At 40.6% G+C, this 24,150-nt stretch overlaps 1 protein-coding gene across 4 annotated transcripts in view; it reads right to left on the reverse strand.

Moving 5' to 3' along the window:
- The window catches only part of LOC127651457 (F-box/WD repeat-containing protein 7-like), a 173,246-nt gene that overhangs the window by 23,822 nt on the left and 125,274 nt on the right, over positions 1-24,150 (reverse strand). For 3 of the 4 annotated variants that reach the window (XM_052137289.1, XM_052137288.1, XM_052137290.1), the window contains 2 exons: positions 3,197-3,264; positions 1,627-1,765 (listed from right to left, as the gene is read on the reverse strand). In XM_052137289.1, the coding sequence (XP_051993249.1) occupies positions 1,627-1,765; positions 3,197-3,264 (207 nt within the window). Of the gene's footprint in view, positions 1-1,626; positions 1,766-3,196; positions 3,265-9,170; positions 9,437-24,150 lie in introns of those variants that run through there. The other variant, XM_052137292.1, reaches the window with a different exon arrangement.

Below are 24,150 nucleotides of genomic sequence, written 5' to 3' on the forward strand. Positions count from 1 at the left end.
CTTGTAAGAAACTTCTAATAAACGATTTGATGAAAACAAACTTTCTATAGCTTCGTATTACTTAAAATTTCACAGCTTAGTCCCGCTGTCCACATATGTGGACATATATATTTAGAAAACATTTTTTATTTTATTTCTTGGTTGTTTATTAGCTGCTACTAGCTACAAATCAAACAGGGAAATATAAATGTTCACTGTTGTCACACGAGGGTCTCGGGAGGTTTTTCGTGACATACTGCATACCCCCGTCTTGTCCTATCGATCTTTACGGTGTCTATGTACTCATGTTTGAACATTCTTGCATTCCTTTAAATACAGGAAATACTAATACTCTTACCAAAGTGCTGTCTACTCACATACTGTCCTTTAACATCATGAAGTGCATCAAACACCATTTATCTCCATTTCATCATCCCTGAGTACTGATTGGAAGGTGAGGTAGGTCTGTTTAGATGAAGTATTTAAGATGAATTGTACATAAATCATTATAATGAGCACTGCCATTGAAATGGACCGCACGGAAGTTGTTTTATGCTACAAAAGCTAAGATTTCGCTGTGCAGAAGTGTGATAAAGGCCTATTAGTGTACAAATGTCTCCAATACGACCCTCAATAGAGGCCGATGAGAGCACACTTTAGATTTTCAAGGTTTAAATTGAATCTGAACTCGCACCTTCACACGTATGCCTTACAATAACTTAAAGAAAAACAGAATGATCTAGAACTGACTGAGCAGGCAAGAAATCGTCTTTCATCATTGACGTCATAACATGTACTTTCCCGCTGTACTTGGATTTAGGGAGCTTTTTAATGAACCGAAATCTAGCATGACTTTGAATATGAATTAGGAAGCAGGAAAATATCTGGGGCCGAACTTTCAGCATTACAAGAAAATCTTCTTCATCCTCTCAGTCAACACGGGTATCTGCTATTTCATGCCAGAGCAGCTTCGTTAAAGCCCGAGGACTGAACGAGCCTGTAATTATCTGCAAGGCAGAGCAAACACTGACTGGGGTGGAGCCTCTACTTTCAGCATAGCCTTGAAATGTTGTTCTTGGGAGATGGTGAGAGAAAATTCTGAACTGATGTAAACGCATGGCTTGACAGCTATATGTCTTAAATGTTTCTGTGAATTTTGTTATATTGCTGTTTCTTGTGTCTACTAGAGGCTGGGCATTTCAGTGATGTAATTGGTAAATGGGGCTTTGCATTGTACCTTTAAATGGTAAATGGTGCTACGCAAGGTGCTAGTCTGCCATTGGGAGCAGCTTGGGGTTCAGTGTCTTGCCCAAGGACACTTCGGCATGTGGAGTCATGTGGGCCGGGAATCGAACCGCCAACCCTGCGATTATTGGCCGACCCGCTCTACCACCTGAGCCACACCCGCCCATTTACTCATGATAAAATGACTGTAATGCACTGCCTTGAGTGGCTTATTGTTTCAATAAGCTTGCAGAAAATAAGACACCTAATGTCAAGGTCAGAACACCATAATGCATCAGTACACTGCATTTTACCATGCTTTTGTTTTGATTGCAGTTTCACATACATTAACAGTGGTGGCTGACCTGGTTAATTGCCTCTGTTTTGCATCAAGCAGAATCAGAATTTTTAGGTTGAACTCACCTGAAAGGTGCGGAGCCACTCCTGCAGGCCCGTCGGAGGCTGGATGGATGTGATACGCCGTCTCTGCTGACCCTGCCCATTGGCTGCTCGCAAGTCCCCAAATGTGGTGGGGGTGGCTGGGTACAGCAGTCCTGTAGGACTGTTGAGGGATAGTGAAGGTGATGGAGAAAAAGATGGAAAGAGCAGAGAAACCATTTAGGGGGGAGGGGGGGGGAGGCAGAATAAGAGAAATCCAAATACACTAAACATTATTACAGCCAAAACCAAAATGGCGAGTGTGGACTGAACCATTGCCAAATGAGCACCGATGTGGTTTTGATCCATCATCAGGCAATATACCTGTATGTGTTTACCTCCGTCACTATAGAGGTCGACCTAGAGTGGGTTTTGCCAATATGATAACTAAATCCCAGATGCAAGATTTGGTGCAAATGCAGGACTTTTATCTATGAAAAAAGGCTAAAACACAATGAGGACTCTTATTTTGAAATGACTGAGACTTGGCTCAGTTACAATGCATGCTCTCGCTTCAATTTTGAACACTTGATTATCTAATTAACATAAAATATGCATTTAAGTGAGGGTTCAAATATAGATAGTCAATGATGAAAGATTTAGATCCCCAAGAGACGTCAGTGATTGTTTTATTTAAAGGGATAGTTCAGCCAAAATGAAAATTCTCAAATGAAGATTTGTAGATGAACTTCCCAGCTCTGTATGTCCATACAATGCAAATGAATGGGTGCCGACATTTTGAAGCTCCAAAAGTACAATGATTGCCATCATAAAAAATAATCCATATGATTTCAATGGTCTAATTAATGTCTTCTGAAGCGAAACGCTGGGTGTAAGAAATAGGACCAACAGAGCTGAAATAGGTCCAAAATTGAGGGCGAGTAAATGATGAGAGAATTTTCATGTTTGGGTAAACTAATCCCACATATTCTTTCCCACTTGTGTTGAAAGGGACACGAAGAGACCAGAAAGAGAGAGTCGCCCACGTCAGCAGTTCTTATTGCGCCTTAATGTCTCTGGGGACCTGCGCTAATGCTTCAGACAATTCAGCACTCTTTCCTTCCAATCTGCTTAACTATAGATACCTTGTCCAGAGCAAGAAATGGACACATGATGAGGAGAGAAAGAGAGAGAGAGCAGAATACAGGCGATCACAGAGTGGGGTCTGTTTCATAATGGATTCATATTTAATGGGATTTGAGGTTGAGAGGAGCCAAGACGCTTCAGTTACCCAAAGCACACTGCAGTTTGGTTGGCAGTGTAACCAAGAGGACAATTGCGACGGGGATCCTGCATCTTGACATTAAGGCGCGAGTACACTTGCTGAGCTGGGGTTTGTCTGCTTATCTCAGGCACATCCAGCATGCAACATGCTCAAAGTATTTGTGCTCCATTGGTTATCAAATGGATCTCTAAAATGAATAATTGTATTTAAACCAGTTTTACCAAAAAACTAGTCCTGCCACAAACTTGCACCATTACTGTGTGAAAATGAAGCCTACCAGCAACGTATCTAAAACATTTTCGTTTGCACGTGTGATGCTAGGAGATTTACCTTGGACAGGGCTTCTTTCCTGAAGGGAAATTTCGAACCTCGGGGCCATGGTCCAACTTTCTCTTCATCTGCAACAACAAAGAGGGAGGGGCAGCGGTTAGTTTGGGCTCGTAGAGTGCAGTACGTGCTTACAGAAAGCAACACGTAAAATTACAAGGCACAACATCGCCTCAGGCCAAAAACGACCCAGTCAACAACCTGCCAAGTAGCAATTTCACAGTAATGGGAGGGTGGGTGTCTACAGAGCATTTCCAGAACATTCCTAAGCCTGTTTCAAAACCACAGAGGCACCCCATCAGCACATAATGACACCATAGCTGAGAGTTATCGATCAACCTGTGTTCATGTTCAGAGGTTACTTAACAATTTGCGTGTTGGGTACTGCGCTAGCTTTCTCATCAAGAGATGTAGGCCAGTGGAAGGAGGCCACTTTTTATTGATAGGCGACAAACACAAAGTCTGACAGCTGATGGGTTTTCAAAGAGGTTTGTGCCTCATGTGAGCTGGCAAGGGGGGCACTGGGCAAATACATCTATGTGGGCGTGTCAGGCACTATGCTTTCACGGAGCACAAAACAACAGCCTTAATTTATATGGGCATCTCTTTCTATGTCACCCACCCCCTACATGGGCTGAAACAGCCCTGGTTTTGCCACATAGTTGGTGCCTGGCTACGGAGCATCTACTCCAGAAAAACAAGGGTTCAGTGTTCTCAACACAATGAGGTCTTAAACCACATTTGAATAAAACTATTTTAGGAGTGTACAGTGCTGAAAGCATTTACGCAGTCGGTGAATCGGACCGAACTTTGAGGCGGAGCTCAGTGATAGCCACTGCTCATTTGTTCAAGAGTCGTCAAGGAAGTGTGCAGAATCTTTGTGGAAATACGCCAAAGCACGTATAGGGTTCATGGCACCTAATGGGTCTGAAAGGTCTACATTTAAGCAACAATATATTCGTTGGGCAATCATTTTAGTCCTGAGATATTCAAAAGAAACTAAACAAATCACATTGCTGCAATTAACCCATTGTCGGCAAAGCCAGGTGTTTGATGCGCTCGAGTGAGCTTGATTTGGTACAAGTACTTCGAGCCAAAGGGGTGTTTGATAATGAAGCTCTGTCTGGGTGTCTGTTGGGGCCCCTCGCTGTTAGATGAATCGTAAATAAGGGGCGGAGAAAAACAGATCAAGCACTGCTGAAACGTCCATAAAACCCATCACAGCTTGAGACGTGAATGGTAATATTAAGATGGGTGTTTACTTGTGATCAGCTAATAAGGTTAGTTATATAATGGCTGATGCTGATACATAGTGAGCAGGGTGGCCGAAAATATCTGTAATTTTTTTATTGATCTATTTATTAAGAGGTGTAAATGTAAAAATGTATAGGGGTGCACCGATCGATCGGCAATGACAGTCCTTGATGCATGACCGAGTGACCACAGGAGGGTGAACTGTTGGCAGTTTTACGTATTCACGGACATGCTGTTATTCCCGCAGGTTTGTTTTTAAATACGAGTAAGAATGACACGAGTGCATGAATATTAAGATGCCCATTTTCTAGAGTCATTACGATAGTTATTCTGACTCACTGCAATGTGGGCACGGAGAGGATAAAGCGACTGCAAACGGGTATAAAAACAAATTTAAACATGCATATACAAATCCGAGTACATGATGTAACCCGAGTCGTGACAATCAGATGCTGTTGGAGCGATAGACTGATTGAGCAATCACGGGCACTTCAATATGCTCACTCGCGGTGTCAATCAAACATGCACGCTCTCAATATCTCATCAGTCATTCATCTCAGCGCTATTCTGAGAGGATCCCAATTTAAATCAGATTAATGTTGCTCACAATAACACTTATAATTGATGTAACTGTTTAACCTTCAATAACGGCACCGCGTCTTCACGCATTTGCTTAATAATTAGTGATTTGTGCTACAAGATGCCAAAGACAGTAAATAAATCATAAATATTAATGATTTCTCTCTGGAGCAGTTTGAGCTTGTAATGGATATATTGTTTCTTATTTTTGAAGGTATCTCTGCTGTGTGTGATGCTCTCATGGGTTTTACTGGTTGCCAGTGTGTCACAATGACCTTTTGACAACAGAACTATTCATAATAAATGTTTCAAAATGAATAAATGTTAGTAATTCACAATTAATGTAATTTTAATGTCACTTTGGTAACTTTATAAAAAGGTTCCATTCGTTAACATTAGTTAATGCATTCGGTACATTGAACAAACAATGAACACTATATTTTTACAGTGTTTATTAATTATAATGTTAGTTAATAGAATTTCAATTGTTCATTGTTAGTTCATTGTGCATTAACTAATGTTACCAATACAACTTTTGAATTTAAAAATGTAATAGTATATGTTGTAACTAACATTAAGTTCATTAGTTCATGTTAACTACAGTAATGTTGTTAACAAATGAAACTCTTTTGTAAAGTGTTACCGTAATTGTACTGTGTGGGGCATAAACATATAACTGCACAACGTAACTTGCAAAAGTGTGGCAAAGGGCATTTAAAAAATGTTTTGTATCGGACGATCTAGGTGTAAAAAAAAAAAAAAAAAGCCACTTAAAATTTAATGTTTTTAGATGTAAAAGTATCAGTTTTCCAAATAATTACATTTACCATGTTACATTTTGTTTAACATTACATGCACTTTTTATGGTAAAATATTGGTAAAATGATAGTGTAAAACAATAATCGTGTTCCCAGAAGTACTTGCGTAACATTTAGTTATTTTTTATGTTACTCATTTATGTAGATTGGGGTGTTCTTTGCTATATTTTATGTAGTTTAATATTCATTGCATTATTTTAGCATCAAATGTGTTACCCTGCACTGTACAAAATGTCATTTTTCACTGTAATAACTTTATTTTAAATTACAATATAATTAAACGTTAACGGTAAAAGACTGTAAAATTGCTACAGTAAAAAATAAAAAATATCAATATTTTAAAAAGACAAAACATGTCGTTTTGAAAATATTCAGATGTAAAAAACATGATTTTTGTTGTATAATTAACCATACAAATGTATAATGTTTAACAAGAGAGCACATTTTAACAGAAAAACTAAATATTTGGACGTTTCAAGAATTCACCACAACACTACATCAGATATGTACTTTGGGATGTTCAGTGTTATATTTTATGTAGTTTAGTTTATGTATATTGCATTATTTTAATTTCACATTCATATTTCATGTGGCCTATTGTAGTTAGTACGATGATTCGATTTTAAAGTGGAAGTTTAGTTTATCAAGTTTATATAATTAAATAATATAAATGGTAGTGAACCATAAAACAAATAGGCATTAAAATGACATCCCATAATGCCTGAAACATGGTCACCGTATTTGTTTTATTTTTATTTTTACAGTAAACTTCTGGCAACCACAGCTGCTGGTATTTTTGCTTATTTTATGTATTTATTTATTTTCACAACATTTTATATATTTTCTTGTGTGTATTTTAGAAGTGTGGGCCGTTTGTGAATTAAATCTTAATTTATTTTGTTCAGTCAAGATTTCCAAAAATGTACAGATGGTATTTGATCAACGTTTTACTTGCATGTTTATGATAAGACAAAGTTTCAAGCAGCTGCTGATAAGAGAGAGAGAGAGAGAGAGAGAGAGAGAAGAGAGAGAGAGAGAGAGAGAGAGAGAGAGAGAGAGAGAGAGAGAGAGAGAGAGAGAGAGAGAGGGGAAACATGCGAGCACTTTAAACATCATGAGCACATGTGTGTCTGCTGAGCCTGGGTACTCTTTAAATGACTGTTGCACACTGGTCTATTATTGCAGTAACATGATTGCACCAAACAACAAAACTAACCGATTAGTCGTTTGCATGTCTCAAGCAGCTGCTTCCCATGCAAGACGGCAATTCTCGGCGATGTCACATCATTCAAAACAAATCGTACTAATGGAAAACCGTTAAAACACCAAATATCGTCCGGTTTATTGACCTCTGTGATGCATCAGTTAACCACTCGTGTGCACGGAATATTTTGGTCCTTTATAAAAATTCAAACCAAAAGGCTAAATTTCCTTTCATTTAGGGTAAAACTAAATTAATATAAAAAGTGAACTTAGTCCTTTTCAGAACGTTGTCCTATTTATTAGCCCATTTAAATGAGGGGTATTTTTGGCTAGGATCGGTTTCGTCGCACCCGCAGTTGATGGATTTCTCTGCCATCTCAATACGAAGGTAGTCGAAACAATAGGACAGGCAGGACGTGCACATGTGAGCGATTGTGTGCGACTCTGTCGACATGATGGGAAGACTCGACACTAAAGAGTTTGAAGATGTGTGCATGACAGCGTTTATGCCTCGCAAAGAGCCGTCCTTTAACTAGGGGTTAGGACTCTCTGGTTACTCCACGAGAATGGGTAACATGAAACACGCAGGGAATGCCGCTATTACGACCTAAACTGGTCTAGCCTCACTGGTCTCAAACTAAAGAGTCCTTGCCACAGACCAAACACAAAAGTGTGCGAGCAAGAAAGTAAAAGCAAGAACAAGCATTTGTTTCACTTTAAAACATTTCACAGAGGGGATTATACTGACACTTTTCTCTCCGGTTCACAGTAAGAAACTGATTTTAGGTGAGTCACTGTGTAATCATTTTCCATAGGAGGAAAAACTGGATCGGTCTGTGGTTAACAGGAATGCTTGTATTCAAGGAAACCTGCAATCCAGTCTTGGCAAATGACCAGTTTCAGTGAATAAATCCACTCTACATTTTGGAAACCAGCTGCATTACTCACAAACAGTGCATTTAGCCGAGGCGACACGCTGTATTGCAGAAATGTGTGCACTGTATGTCCAAAAGTAATGGAAGAGAAATACGAGAGCATGCTCGGAGGCATCTTTACGAGCTCGACATCTAATTACAATATCAAAAATGAAGGACACTTAATGAGAAGACGATCAGGCAGCTTAAAGGCCAAGATGAATGCTTCGGTTACATTGCACTCTTGTGCATCTGAGAACATCAAATATCATTTAATGACAATTAACAAGATCACTGGGGGCGTCCGTCAACGTCACCGCCGCTTACTGGGTGTAGGTCTGATCGGAGGGTACTGCGAGCATCCGATGGGCTCTCCACGTTAAAAGTTCAGAATTTGGGTGGGATCAAAGTGCGAGATTTGCGACTGATGTCCTCAAGTGCAATGACACAGTGACCCAATCACTGTCGGGTGGTCTGATGCTGCCAGCCGGCGGAGGGTACACACCCTTCAACAGGCAGCGCAGAAGCCAACCAATGCGTTGGCACACTGAAACGACTCTATTTCACATATCACGACACTGAAGCCATTAAACAAGAGACAGGGGACATTTGGGTTTTACCAAGACATAAGGTTTACTCGGAATGGTGCAGGAACATGAGGATATCCACTAACATCCTGCCATGCTCACCTGCACCATCACCGAAGCGTTTAACTCTTATACATATGAGCTATCCGGTTCTTTAAACAAATATGGAGGAAGAATGTGCAGTGATACTGATGTGAGTCTCAGTGGATGAGTCTGTAGGGAGCGCAGGTGCAGTATCTCTGTGTTAGGATGGACAGATGGTGGAGAAATTATGCTGAACCCATCCCATAATCATGTGCATAGCAACCATCTCTAGATATGAGATTAATTTGTAAAGAAACTCCAAAAGCAGGCTCATGTGAATTCATTGCAGGTGATTCTCAACATCAGCTGGAGATTTTTCCGCAGTGGCTGTAAGAACGTCCGCGCATTTCACCGACGCACCCTCATACTGCAAGCGCGTGACGCGACGCAACAACCTAGAACGCTCAACGCGTTGAAGTTAATCTACACTGCAAACGACGTCGGGCACTAAGAGACAGGTATAGAGTTTAATCTATAATATGTCGCGTCGGTGGGGTGTTCCCGTATCGTTATAAAAGCCGCAATGGCGTTTACTCACTTTATAGAAGATCATCTTTAAAGTGCCGTAGAAACCCATACTGATGATGAGGAGGAGGAGGAGGAGGATAGTCCGGCTGTGATTTCACTGAGAGTCGATGAAGAATAGATCTAAATATATCTCCTCGTTAATGGCTCTATTAATCCCGGTTAGGTCCGACAGGGACATACTCATCCACGGACGGATGGATATGGAGCTGAAACCGAATAGAAGAATCCAGCGATCCGCGTGACTGTCTCATTGAGCGTCCTCTGAGCGGACTGACTGAGAGAACAGAAGGAGAGAGACGGGAGGGATGGTGAGAGAGAGAGAGAGAGAGAGAGAGAGAGGGGAGGGATGGTGAGAGAGAGAGAGAGAGAGAGAGAGAGGGAGGGATGGTGAGAGAGAGAGAGAGAGAAAGAGAGAGAGGGATGGTGAGAGAGAGAGAGAGAAACAGACGTGGGGGGGTGAAGAGAGAGAGATAGAGAGAGATAGCACACCCTCAGAAACCAATCACTGCCTTGATGTACTTCACAGTATTTTATTTTATTTTTTTTGTCTTGTTAAATGCTTATTTAATTTTTTATTGTGTAGTGTATATTGTTATCATAGTTTTTATTTGATTCATTACCCGGCACCTTGTTTTAATTACAATTTTATTGTTATTTGTTACGGTTTTATCATTATTATTTGTTTTTGTCATTATCTGTTTTGTGTATTAATGCTTTGGCAATATTGTATGTAAACACAATCATGCCAATAAAGTACATTGTAAAATTGAAAAATGTAATTGAAATGAGAGAGAGAGAGAGAGAGAGAGAGAGAGAGAGAGAGAGACAAATTGTTCTAAACTATTTTATATGTTGTTTTTTAAAAGCTTTGGCAATACAAAATGTACTTTTGTCATGCCAATAAAGCGAATTGAAAGTGAGTGAGAGTGTGTGTGTGAGAGAACGTGAGAGTGTGAGAGAGAGACAGTGAGAGTGTGTGTGTGTGTGAGAGAGAGAGAGAGAGAGAGAGAGAGAGAGAGAGTGTGTGTGTGTGTGGGAGTGTGTGTGTGTGTGTGTGTGTGTGTGTGTGTGTGTGTGTGTGTGTGTGAGAGAGAGAGAGAGACAGTGAGTGAGTGTGTGTGTGCATGAGAGAGAGACAGTGAGAGTGTGTGTGTGTGTGTGAGAGAGAGAGAGAGAGAGAGAGAGAGAGAGAGAGAGAGAGAGAGAGAGAGAGAGAGTGTGTGAGAGAGAGAGATAAAGAGACCCTCTATCAAGAGCTGGATTAGTCATTTATTAATTAAATATTAGTAATATTAGTAATAATAATTAATGATAAAACACAAAATATCGTAATGATTAATCATGGTTTATAATAGTTATTTAATAATAATATTAATTACAACAATGATACTACTATTAATGCGCTATTTATTTTGTTTACTGTAAAATACTGTTTAACATGCATCAGCGCATAATTATTTTATTTATACATGTCTTTCATATATAGTATTGATAGAAAAAAATATTAAAATTAAAAATTAAAAGGTGGAATTAAAATTATGATATGTGTATTACATTATATGAATTATCATACAAAGATTAGTTGAAAAAGTTTGAACAATACTCTTAATAAAATTATCTACAAAGCTAAAAACCTGTCAAACCATTTACATTTAATTCTGAAAGGTTTGGTATGACACAAAAGCCCGGGACGTCCTCTTTAAGATGCAGCAGAGATATTAACAAACAAACATAATTATGTCAATGTAAGTGGAGTGAAATGAATTGCTGGCTCTCAAGAGGATACACTGGCCATAAAAGGGATCAGATTACAGATTTCCTGCTGATGAGGAAGTGAATGGTGCAGTCCAGCAAACAGGGCAATGACTGTGCATGCAGCTGGACGAAAATGGAAGAGCCAGAGGTTATATTCAACCGAAACCGGGTGGTGCACGCCTTCCACTTGTGGCAGTTTCTAAACCCGCCCTCACCCATTGAAGACAACTGCCGGCCCCTCCTCATGTTATTTCCTTCAGACTGAGCAGGTGGTATTTGGCACTCTGTGTGGTTTTGTGTGCCGACTACATGATTAAAAATCACCCAAGCGGATAGAGACAGACACCAGAGTTGTAACCGAAATATTTAAAAAGGACAACGTGCTTAAATCGGTTTCATGCATTTTTGTAAACTACAAAGAGTTTTATAGCTTTACAGTGCAATAGTGTGAGTTTATCACATCCCATCAAACTAATCTGATATCTTATAACAATGAATATTTTAAAGAAGCCAAAAACCACAACAAACAAGTTTGTAAGTTTGTTGACCCTAAAAAAAGGGAACACTCTGGCACAGAAAATACTCTGCTTGCTTATGAAAAACAAAGTGTAAAAAAAGCTTCAGACAAAGCAGATAACTTTCATGCCATGAGGTAAACTGCCTTTAACTCATGAATAAGATTTAATGATTATTTTGTATAATTCAGGCTAAAGGCGGTCATGTAAGGAGGTGACTGCATGTCGTTCTTTTGCCTTGTTCAAGTGAATCATTGAACATGTCTAGACATGTCTCACAGACACCTCAGTCATCCTCCTGAACCACACAAACTGGACCTATTTATATGCTCAGCACCATAAACAAAAATGCACTTGTGTTCTTTAGCTCCATTTATATTCGCATGACTCCGCATCTAAGCTATTTCATGCATTTCATTTCGTATGAAGTCACTTTCCTGATGCACTATAATGATATCTCGCTTTTGTAAACAAATTCTAATGACTAATCAACTAATTTATAATTGTCCATTTTCTCTATAATGCAGTTTTAGTGAAAGACTACCAATCTAAAACTCATTAGACAACAGACAGATCTGTTGCGTCACCGGTAAAACCGAGAGTGGCGAATCGCTGAAGCTTAACAGAACACGTTTTTGGCCTAGGCTCATGTTCACAGGTAACCGATCATGTGATCCGTCCTCCAACAGCATTAGGATATAGGGCAGCGGTGTTGAACCAATCAGGAATTGTTCGATGAAACCAGACTAAACAAATCTAATGGGACAGTGGTTGGGGGTTGCAATGCTCATTAAAGCCCAATCAAGGCAATTTAAACGTGGGAATGCATCAAGTAAGTGTTAGCAAATGTGTTCTCTACTCTACTCTATTGACATTAATTATAGGGCATCTCCGTCAAATAATCAACATTGCATCACGTTCTGTTGACGGCGAAGGGTGAGGTGCTGCAAATAACACCTGCGTTTAGGCTGTAAGAAAACACATTGTCGGTTTTAGCAACCGTTATCTAAGAGATTGATGCTCAAAAAAATCCATTTAAAGTCTACCACCGTTGACTCAACTTGATAATGAAAATGTAGGTGTACGAAATTTTATTAACAACTACAAATTGATGTGTTTACTATGTGTGCAATTGCTCAGCATTGGGGAGGAGTGGGAATATGCCTGCTCTGTCTTCGAAAAGAGAAGCCATGCGAACCAGACCTGGTCTACACATATTGCAGAAATCTGCATGGTTGGCACACGTCCCATGTCTGTTCTCTTTGGCAACAAAAAAAAAAAGAGCTAATCGTTTCAGGTGCAGTATACAGCAGTGTGTGGGGAGAGGACCTTAGAATTACTGGGACCAGGGACGGATTATGTCTTGCAAAGGACCCAGGGCCAATTATCCCCAAGGGCCCCCCCTCCAAAAGTTGTTGACCGGTGGGGGTGGTGTTTTTGTTTTCATGGCCAAAAGTTGTTGAGCTGGGGGGGAGGGGGGAATGGTTTTTCGAGCGGAGAGATCGCCAAACTGGATCACGCAACCTTAAAGCCCAGGGCCCGTCCTGGGCAGTCAAGGGCCCCTGGTAATCAAGGACCCCTGGGCACTGGCCCCATTGGTAATCCATCCCTGACTGCGACCCAGCATTAGGGATGAAATTGCACCTGTCAAAAGTTTCCAGGCGATTTGTTGATGTATTGCAAGCATAAACTCTTCATCTTACACCGGTTCCAGAAAATCTGTCCTGGAACCAATAAAACTGGAGAAAGAGCAAGAAGCTATAAAAAGGTCCTTACGGGCAACAACCTTGGCAACAGGGTCTCGAAATATGGGTGCAATAGTCTTGAGACAAGCTTGGATTATTTCTTTGTGAAATGGTGTCTTGTCACCATCTTATCTCTGGCTTTCACAATGCCAAATCCAACACAAACGCCTTTGCAGTTTTGAATTCAAATGAAATAAAACAAATAGGTGCATAGGTGTGGTGATGAGGGCCTCATCCCAGACCACCTTTGTGGGTCTCTGTTGTTAAACATCACCATAGCAACCCTTAAACAAACTGGAGCGTGTATGTATGCGGGGTCACGGGACTGGGAGTTTCTGTGTATAAAGCGCTTTCTCTCGCCTCCGCAGACAAAGGCCCTCCTAAACTTTACACAGCGAACAGGAATGTGTGGCATGTGAGAAGATCCTGCCCAAGTCTTTTGAAGAGCATATGACCCTCCCTCTTTCACAGCGGAGAATTAACTAACTGCATGGCGGGAGTCTTTCCCTCTCATGCAACCACAAAAAAACAAGTACTTTCCTGGGAACACTTGGGTTGTAAAACCCATTCTCTTATCTCCACATTTCATAAATGGATTTTGGAATGATATAGATATGGTGTCGCAAACCAGGCCTGTCAGACACATGATAGATGACCTACAACAATATTATATCACTGTGTTTGCAAAGTAGCACTACAGGTTACGAGACAGTGATGTTAATTCCTTTAGGACAAAATTCAAACATGCACAATGCTAAAAACACTCTGCAGGCCCTAGTTAGAAATATTCACCATGGTGGGCCGAACTTGCAAAAGGGAACTCCTAAAGTGTCAGCGAAGCATTTCTAATCATCACATAGCCATTGTGTATTTGCCATTTTTTAAAGAAAATTAAGGACAGCAGTGTCCTCCCCATGAATGGGCAACCGTGTGAAGGGAGCAAGCACGCATTCCAATCGTCCAGATGACATCGGGGTTAATGAATTCGCCTGCGGACCACCACGTCCCACCAAGCACAATGATAGCATCTGCTCCTGACCCGAGCATTTAGTCTCCAGCCTGACAATAGTCTCCTGATCCATCGTGTTTGACTAGGTCATGATGACTGATGTTTAGGCAGGATCACACATGGCAGGGTGAATGACGAAATGGAATGATACACAGAGGGTCACTTGTCCAATTTAGGAGCTGGAACAACAATAAGAACGCTGGGTAAATTAAACCAGATGTGTGCAAAGCACAGAAAGGCAGAAGGAAATTACTTTTGTGATATTCGAAAAAATCAATTAACCTGAGATGGAGATGCAATGTAACAGACAATATTGTAAGGAATTCTCCAAATAAGTTAGATTTTTCCCATTTACGGTGCAATAACCAAAATCTGAGTAAACAGGAATGGAAATTAGTCCCTTAACTCTTCAATTCCATGCCAAGAATGTCATGCATTGATGCACAGATTTTTCTCAATTAGCCACTGTGCCATTTGGAATAACATGTGCACCCTGGATTGGCAAAATAAATTAAATTACTGGGGTGATGCATGCAAATTATTCTTCATTTGCACATTTAACTGTACCAAGAACTGACATATACATGCATACATGCACATATATGATCTTGTGATATGACGGTCATAATATTGGTTTGCAAACATTGACTCACTTGTTATTTATCATGCACTAAAATCCAAGTTAGGATTTTTGTTCACCAGCCAGAAAGAATGGTAAATGGTCTGCACTTGTATAGTGCCTTTTTAACCTCAGCAGTATTCAAAACGCTTTATACCGTGTCCCATTCACCCATTCACACACACACACTCATGCACCAATGACGGCAGAGCTGCCATGCAAGGCGCTAACCTACCATTGGGAGCAACTTGGGGACACTTTGGCATGTGGGCCGGGAATCGAACCACCAACCCTGCAATTAGTGGCCGACCCGCTCTACCAACTGAGCCACAGCCACCCCAAGAAGGGAGGGGCACCTTTTATTACAAGTCAAGCAAGCATTACAAATACATGCAAGACAGTAAAGATGTAAAGGACTGTCCTCTTTAGCTAGCAACATTAAAAACGTTTGAGGAGGAGGCAAAGCTTTACAGGCAAAGCTTTTAAAATGGCAGGAGTGAGGACTATAATAACTCTTCAGGTGTTGTTTGCCTATATGAAGACTGTAATTTCACTCAGGCTATAGTGGTTACGTTGAGTAATTAGTGGGAAATGCTTCCAGTTGCTCATAACATGGTAACTGTTATTGACTCACCTCAGACCGGTTCCTCAGCATTCTTTAGGAATCTAAAGGTAGCCTAAAGCATTACCTTAGTCTGTGCCAAAGATTTCCATTCTACAGCCCCTCAATATAGTGACAAAATCAAGTAGTTCAGTGGGCAGATATGATAAACTGACCCCTCGCCTGATAGCACGAAGTGAACCATGACAGGAGGCACCCATCAGTCCAGCACAACATGAAAGAACAAACGGTTAAAAGCTCCACTTTTGACCCTCTGCGTTGCAGTGAAAGACATGATTCTTCAAAGGTGTGGTGACCTTTAGCATAGCAGATTCTCATAGAAAGTCTCTGCCCTGATCGGGTATTAGATCATGATTTACAAGAGTGTTAAATACAATTTAACATGTGAAGAACAATATCACTTGAAAAGACCATAGAAGTCTAACTTTAAACTTAAAATGGAAAAAAGGCAAACATCATGATTAAGACATTTTATTATTTTATCTACACTGAAATGAAGCCAAGGATGCACAAAAATGTATGTACATAACAGGGAAAACCCATATAATCAACAGAGTTCATGATGTTAAGGACTGCCTGATAGCCCGGGGCCAGTGTAAAAGAGATTCGGGCCAGTTGCATGAACTGTCACATGCCCGATCGGGCCAGTGCTGCATTTATAACGTTTGTGCAAGCAGACAACAAACAAGAGAACACAACAATTACATGGAGTGAGCAAAGTCTTCTAAACGAGCACTCTGAGACAAGCGAGACTGATTATAGCGTTGAGCCCTGTTTGGGGTCCGGGACCTTCAAATATTATTTTGGAAAATGGAAGGCCTAGGATTCAAAAAGGTATACAGGTGTATTATACACTCACCTAAAGGATTATTAGGAACACCTGTTCAATTTCTCATTAATCAACTAATCAACCAATCACATGGCAGTTGCTTCAATGCATTTAGGGGTGTGGTCCTGGTCAAGACAATCTCCTGAACTCCAAACTGAATGTCAGAATGTCAAAGAAAGGTGATTTAAGCAATTTTGAGCGTGGCATGGTTGTTGGTGCCAGACGGGCCAGTCTGAGTATTTCACAATCTGCTCAGTTACTGGGATTTTCACGCACAACCATTTCTAGGGTTTACAAAGAATGGTGTGAAAAGGGAAAAACATCCAGTATGCGGCAGTCCTGTGGGCTGAAAATGCCTTGTTGATGCTAGAGGTCAGAAGAGAATGGGCCGACTGATTCAAGCTGATTGAAGAGCAACTTTGCCTGAAATAACCACTCGTTACAACCGAGGTATGCAGCAAAGCATTTGTGAAGCCACAACACGCACAACCTTGAGGCGGATGGGCTACAACAGCAGAACACCCCACCGGGTACCACTCATCTCCACTACAAATAGGAAAAAGAGGCTACAATTTGCAAGAGCTCACCAAAATTGGACAGTTGAAGACTGGAAAAATGTTGCCTGGTCTGATGAGTCTCGATTTCTGTTGAGACATTCAGATGGTAGAGTCAGAATTTGGCATAAACAGAATGAGAACATGGATCCATCATGCCTTGTTACCACTGTGCAGGCTGGTGGTGGTGGTGTAATGGTGTGGGGGATGTTTTCTTGGCACACTTTAGGCCCCTTAGTGCCAATTGGGCATCGTTTAAATGCCACGGCCTACCTGAGCATTGTTTTTGACCATGTCCATCCCTTTATGGCCACCATGTACCCATCCTCTGATGGCTACTTCCAGCAGGATAATGCACCATGTCACAAAGCTCGAATCATTTCAAATTGGTTTCTTGAACATGACAATGAGTTCACTGTACTAAAATGGCCCCCACAGTCACCAGATCTCAACCCAATAGAGCATCTTTGGGATGTGGTGGAACAGGAGCTCGTGCCCTGGATGTGCATCCCACAAATCTCCATCAACTGCAAGATGCTATCCTATCAATATGGGCCAACATTTCTAAAGAATGCTTTCAGCACCTTGTTGAATCAATGCCACGTAGAATTAAGGCAGTTCTGAAGGCGAAAGGGGGTCAAACACAGTATTAGTATGTGTTCCTAATAATCCTTTAGGTGAGTGTAAATAGCCTCCTGGACATACTACATTTACCATGTTGGCACGGTCCTTTGACCTATCATGTACAACTGTAGCAACAACTGTGAAAACAAAATTGACTTGAATGTTGTTAGACAAGCACAATTTTACCTACAAGGAACAACTTTCTTGGTACATATAGTACTTGCACTTTAAAAGAGCTTCCTGCTTCAAAGTTTCCTGCTTTTTTACTTCTTCCTCAACTTTTTGGTTGTTATGGATCCTCATTAAACTGATAAATGTGGAAGATGGATCCTCAACGGCTCTTGCAGCCTTTTGGGATAGTAAAGTGTTTATTGCACACTTCAGACTCTCATCAGACAGAATTGTTCGCCAACTGTATCATGAATGGAGTAATTGGACATCCTACTAATCTGACACGCTACTTTTTTTTCCATACTGCATCACGGGTAAGTATGCATATTCAGAAACAGGGAATTATTCTTCCATCTCCTACTTTGATGAGTCACACGGCTCATATACTGAAGACCAGACATAACATCTCAGACTATACTGCTCATTAAAAGCTGACCTTTTGTGGGCTGTTTAATGGCAACACATTTGAGAAGTGGCTGTTTTCAGAGTTTAGAATCAGTGTCTGCAACTGTTCCAATACACTCGGCCTCACCCACACAATCTCTCTCTCTCTCTCTCTCTCCCTCTCGCTTGTGTGTGTAAATGAGAAAGTAGTTGACCATGGAAGGTGGCCAAAAACAATGCAGAATATAAAGATTACCATAAAAATAGCCCCAGATTACAGTCATGGAGCTCCGCTAACAATGGAGTATACTCTCTTGAATGTGTGTAAAACGAAGGAAGGGAGACATCGAGTCTGGAAAGTGTGAGACTACAGTGGTCTTACAAAACCTCAGTGAGGAAGATGAACTTTATGAGCCTTTGAGAGGAGGTGAAAGTTGCACATTCCTTGTACTTCATGCCGTACTTTCCCCAAGGAAAATGTTGTGATGGATTAAGTGTGTCCAGAGAGAGATACAGCTTAAGTTCTAGAAGCACATACACAAAGCATTTCACTTTTGCTTGTGTGTGAGAAAACGGATCCCTGGAGAATCTAGAACTTCAGGAAAGTAATCTCTGGGTATCAGGTCACGGCCTGTGCTCCATGCTGCAAGTTTGGCAATGATATCTGGCCTGCAGAGGTGAGTCTGAAAGATGCTCTAATGTGGAAGGACTGCAGGTAAAAAATCTTGACATAACACTTACTGGAGACACACAATCTGAAAGGTGTGTTAACCTATTTAGCACTCAGGGAGTCCTCGTTGTGAGTGGTTTTCTTAGTATGTAGGTAGTCAATTTGCAGTTGCTTACCCAAAGTGACATACAGTATGCTAATTACAGGCAACCTACGGTTAAGTGCCTAGCTGAAGGGGCATTCGTGATGGTTCATTGCTTGCTTCTTGTGTGGCTTGAACTTGCAACCTTCCAATCAGGAGCCCTGAGCTTTAGTCATATCGTCACACCACACCTCTCCCTTCATTATTTATTTTAGGGATGTGTAACGACAGTCCATCCACTGACTAGTCAAATAGTGAGGTTGACCAGTATTTCTAGATTTGTCGGTTTTCATATTTTGACAGCAGAGCTTTAATTAGCGTGCTGATAGCTGTTATTGCAATTTATACGTTAAAACCCTAACAGATGAGTTGTCTTTAATTACAACCCCTTTTAAAGAAATGCCAGAACATCCATTCACGTGCAGACGGATGCCCTCTGGTTATTGTGCGGCGTCTTGTAATGTCGTATTAAACGTGCCACCACAATCGTAGCGCTTTTAAGACAACATTTACCGTATTTTCCGTAAATAGTGTTGCACCTGAAAATAAGTCGCACCAGGTCAAAATCACATTGTTGAAAGAGAGAAAAAAACATATATAAGTCGTATCTTTGGACGAGTCGCACTGACTGAGGTTCACGACTTCTCTTCACCAGTTCAGATGTCAAACGTGTTCCATAAAGATTATGTGCCTCAAAATCAACATATCGTTTCAGTGTTTTGGGGCTCGTGTAATCATGTGTAACTGTTTCTCATATTCTTGTTATGTTTCATGAAAAACGTGAAAAGTAAGCCATAACATCTGTAACTATGCTGTGCACAAATGAACAGCTTTTAGTCGGAGTAAAACAGTACGCCTGTTGTATTCCATTCATTCATAAACGCTGGGACTGATTATTTCTGATATTTGCAACATTTCAGCAGTGGATTAATTATCCGGATCACCGACTGAATGGTTTTACTACGAGTGTGATGAAGCATAATTTTATGGGCATGTAAGGAGTTGCGTTTGACAGCGGTTGTTAGAACAATAAAGTTACGATGGACCATATATTTAAACTGGTTGCATCGAGGACTTTAAGTCAAAATATTCGGAATTGGCAACTTTAAAAGGATTCTACCGTCTGTTTTCATCTGTTTTGGTGCAACTGTATTTGATCAGCCGACTTCAGTTACTATGTATAAATGATGTCGCTTCAGACTAAACTCGCGGGGCCTTTCAGATGATGAAAAAATGTTCCAGAAAATACGGAAAGCAAGGCAGGCCAAATTGTTGCCATCGCGTGAAGCGATCGTCTGTGTTCCGCAACTGCATTCGGGTCCTTCAATAACGTATAACGTGCGAGTAAGGGCAGCCGGTGGACTATCTGGTGCCACCCTAGGGTAAGATGGTGCCATCCTAGGGAGTTGGTGCCCTACCCAGGCTGCGCAGAATGCGTTTAGGGAGCGGCTGTACTGACGGTAAGTAAAAAATACATTTAAATGCATATCTCGAGACAACTTCGTTTTGTTACATTGTTGCGTCAAGCGGTTTTGTCTCATATACATCAAGGAAACCGAAAACAAGTCAAATTATTCATGGCTTCCTCAAAACTGATTAGTCGACTAGCTGTTCAGGCACCCCATTTGACTGGCCAACAGTTAGTAGTTTTACACATTCTTAACACAAACTTTTAGTTTAAAAAAAATGACAAAACCATTCCAGCTTTGATGGTAAGAGAAAAGAGAAATTTTGAGGCAAGCATAACTCAAGCAGGATGTTTTTCAAGAACACAAAACAACAGCGCCACTCTAATTGCAGGCTTTTAGCATGAGCCATATAGCATGTTCAGTCTTGCTGCTGCTGTCATTAGGTGTTTCCTCTTACACCAACTCCTGTTCCAGATGCTCCAGACAGGCTGGTATTACATACAGTTTTTGGAAATGGGGGAGGTTCTGCACCCTGCGGTTAAACCACATTTGAAGCTCTTTTATATCCACTGCATGCTGACACCGATTGAGGACCTGGTTTCGTTTCTTAGAAGCTTTTACTCCACTGCAAGAAAAGCAGCATCAAAGCTGATCAGATCTCAGTGTTAAACGGCCAATTTCCATCAAAAATCTACTTTACATTATAATAATAATAATAATGGCTTATTAACTGCCAATCTGACAATCAATCAAATAAATGTTTAACTGGTTTCTGTCTACCAGATATAAATAACTAGCCTGACAGTGAAACAAACCATTTTTGAAGTTTGTTTCGGAAACTGTGTGTCACTGGCAAGATGATGTAATGCAACAGCAATGCTGGCCTACCTCTGCTGTTAAGTGAAAGACAGCCACTTTAAACACACTTCAAAACCGTAAACGCGAGGATAAAGTTTGCATAAGAACTCGAAACTTAATCCCCAATGCAAAAAAAAGCATTTATTGAAATCAAGCTGCCAAAACTCCTCGTTCTCAACTTCCAAAAAATTATGTCATAAAGGGTACTCGTTCATTCATGACTGCATCTACAGCAACATCAACGTCTACTTTACATCATAGCACCCTTGGCCCCGCCCACTGAGGCTCAGATTGTACTCCAAGAGAGAAAGCAGGACAAGCTTTATTTTTAATTGTTGGCATGTGTAAACATGCACTGGATGGACGTCTTTAACTATTTTGATGCATTTCCAGCTATGTGCTTTTTAGCGCAGGATGATACTGAAAACTGGATGAGTGCATCATCATTGTGCTTTGGACTATGTGTGTGCATCATGTGTATGTGTCTTCAACGTATTTCAGTGTAGACTGCATGTTTTGTAGACAACACCGGGCACGTCATCTCAAACTTTCTAAACCATTTATTTGTGTTGTTGGCAGTAGTAGCGCCAGCACAAAATGGAACAGGACATCGGTTTACTGTCAGCATGACATGCCACAACGCATGCTACCATGGTAGACAGCATCATTGATAAGAATGGGTTCTATTCACTGATATATATATATATATATATATATATATATATATATATATATATATATATATATATATATATATATATATATATATGATATATATATATATATATATATATATATATAGAACTGGATCGCCAATGCAACAGTAAACTGCCAGCGGGAGGTGAAACCACCGGAAGTGTTCGAGCGGCCATCTTGGTATGCCCAAACTGTCATAGAGCATCAAGTGACCATTTCACCATCTCCGAACTCCGGATACGACACTCATTTCGTCCTCTAGGGATAATCAAGTTTAATGTTTAATTTGCTTGTTATGGATAATATTTGTTACGAGGGTGAAGATGTAGATGGATCGATATGCCAGAGCATTCCCTTTTGTTCAGCCCATCAATGCAGCACAACGATCTTCAAGGGAAGCAGCAAAACTGCCACAAGTTTTATTGTAATTAGGAAAAGCTGTAACATTTGCTTGTTTTGGGGTAACAACACATCCTTTCCCTCGGAGGGTCCTTAAACTCAAACTGTTATTTTTTATTCGCCTAAAATGCCCACGGTTTTAATTTTGAAGTGCTCTCTGTAGTGATACATGGATACATTTTAGGGGTTACCAAAGTGCTTTACACTGTGTCCCAATCACCCATTCACATACACACTACTCATACACCAATGACAGCAGAGCTGCCATGCAAGGTGCTAGCCCGCCATTGGGTTCAACGTCCTGCCCAAGGACACTTCGGCATGTGGAGTCATGTGGGCCGGGAATCGCACCACCAACCCTACGATTATTCAATTAGTGGACAACCCGTTCTACCAACTGAGCCACAGCCACCCCAAAACCTAGCGATTTAAAATAAGTAACTGAATAAACACTTGAATGTTCACAATAATTATGTCAGATAATGTCTGTTTGTTTCTTACCTCAGATTCAGTGAACTTGTATACATTCAGCTGATCTGTTTGCCACTGAAGTTTGTTAGCCGTAGACTGTTTTAAATAGATACATATAACTGACTCAGGCTTTCAAGAACCAGGAAAAACCGTGGGCGTTTACGCTTAAAGTTGGAACTGCGGCCAAAACTGAGTGTTTCAGACAGAGGGCCTGTGACGGGGTGGAAAAGGATGATATATTATTAAATTATGAGTGTTTTAATGCAAATAAACTTCACAAAAATTTTCAGGGGGACCTCAGGGAAGATAACAAAACTAATATATATATATATATATATATATATATATATATATATATATATATATATATATATATATATATATATATATATATAGATATATAGATATAAAAGAGCATTTCATGACCCCTTTAAACCTTTAAAACAAGTACTGACAAATAAGACCAACTACAAAGTCTTCATTCAAGCACACCATATAGAGACGGAGTGGGAGTGATTCCGAAATAATAGGAAGGATCAGATTTAGCTAAATTATGGAGCAGTGCCTGTGGCAAAGGTTTAGACGCCAACCACACACAAACACAGAGAGAGTAAACATAAGCAGGCTTCTGAAAGTGCCTCGGGACAGGCTTCAGGGTTGGAGGAGCTTGCTCATTTGCTCCATCTCAAACAGGTTTAAGAAGAATAACTCAAACTAGATGTCGTTAAACGCTAGTAGTCAAAAATGTGTGGGATCTTCTGCAGAACCAAAAAGGTGCAAAATCTTTAATTGCGCTCACAGGATTTATTTACGCAAGGCCTGAATGTGGAAAGCAAATAATTGTTTAAGGCACAGAGACACAAACTGCGCTCCCTTGAGATATAACGGAAAAGACCAGGAACTCTAGGTCAACTTGCAAAAGCGTGATGAAGTAATTACGATTAGCCAAGCCCTGTAGGACATAGTGACAGCAGCTAGCGGGATGATATCAAGAGTTCGGTTCCATCTCCAGGGGTTTGAATGTGTAGGCAAGTCCTGAGCAGAGGCGCAATCCTCTCGGCTCCTGCTGTCTGCGTATTCAGCAAAACAACAAGAGCAGGCTCACCCAACCTAATATCACAGGTGATGGCTTAGATGAGAGAGGAACAGAATATAGAGATAAAAAAAGTCATTATAAGCCATTGAAGACTGAAGCTCGTCGCCTTATGCACATTTAAAGACTTTGTCGTGTTGGATCGCACTCTACAAATTGAATCGCAGACTAGATGCCTAAATTACAAGATAAATCATTCCCCCAACAGTAGTTATGATACCGATATTCTCACGCTAGGGCTGGACACTTACACGTGGACGTGGACAGAAATGGCTACCCGGTTGCCTCCGTTCGACAGGTCTCTCCATTTCATTCTCTTGTAATTTCATTGGCTGCTCATTACTGCTAGTCGCACCAGTGCACACATGAAATCTGAATGACTAGATCTTTTATGAACGACTTCAAACCAGTTTGCAACTGTGTGC

Source organism: Xyrauchen texanus, chromosome 11 (assembly GCF_025860055.1).
Source record: "Xyrauchen texanus isolate HMW12.3.18 chromosome 11, RBS_HiC_50CHRs, whole genome shotgun sequence".
NCBI lineage: Eukaryota > Metazoa > Chordata > Actinopteri > Cypriniformes > Catostomidae > Xyrauchen > Xyrauchen texanus.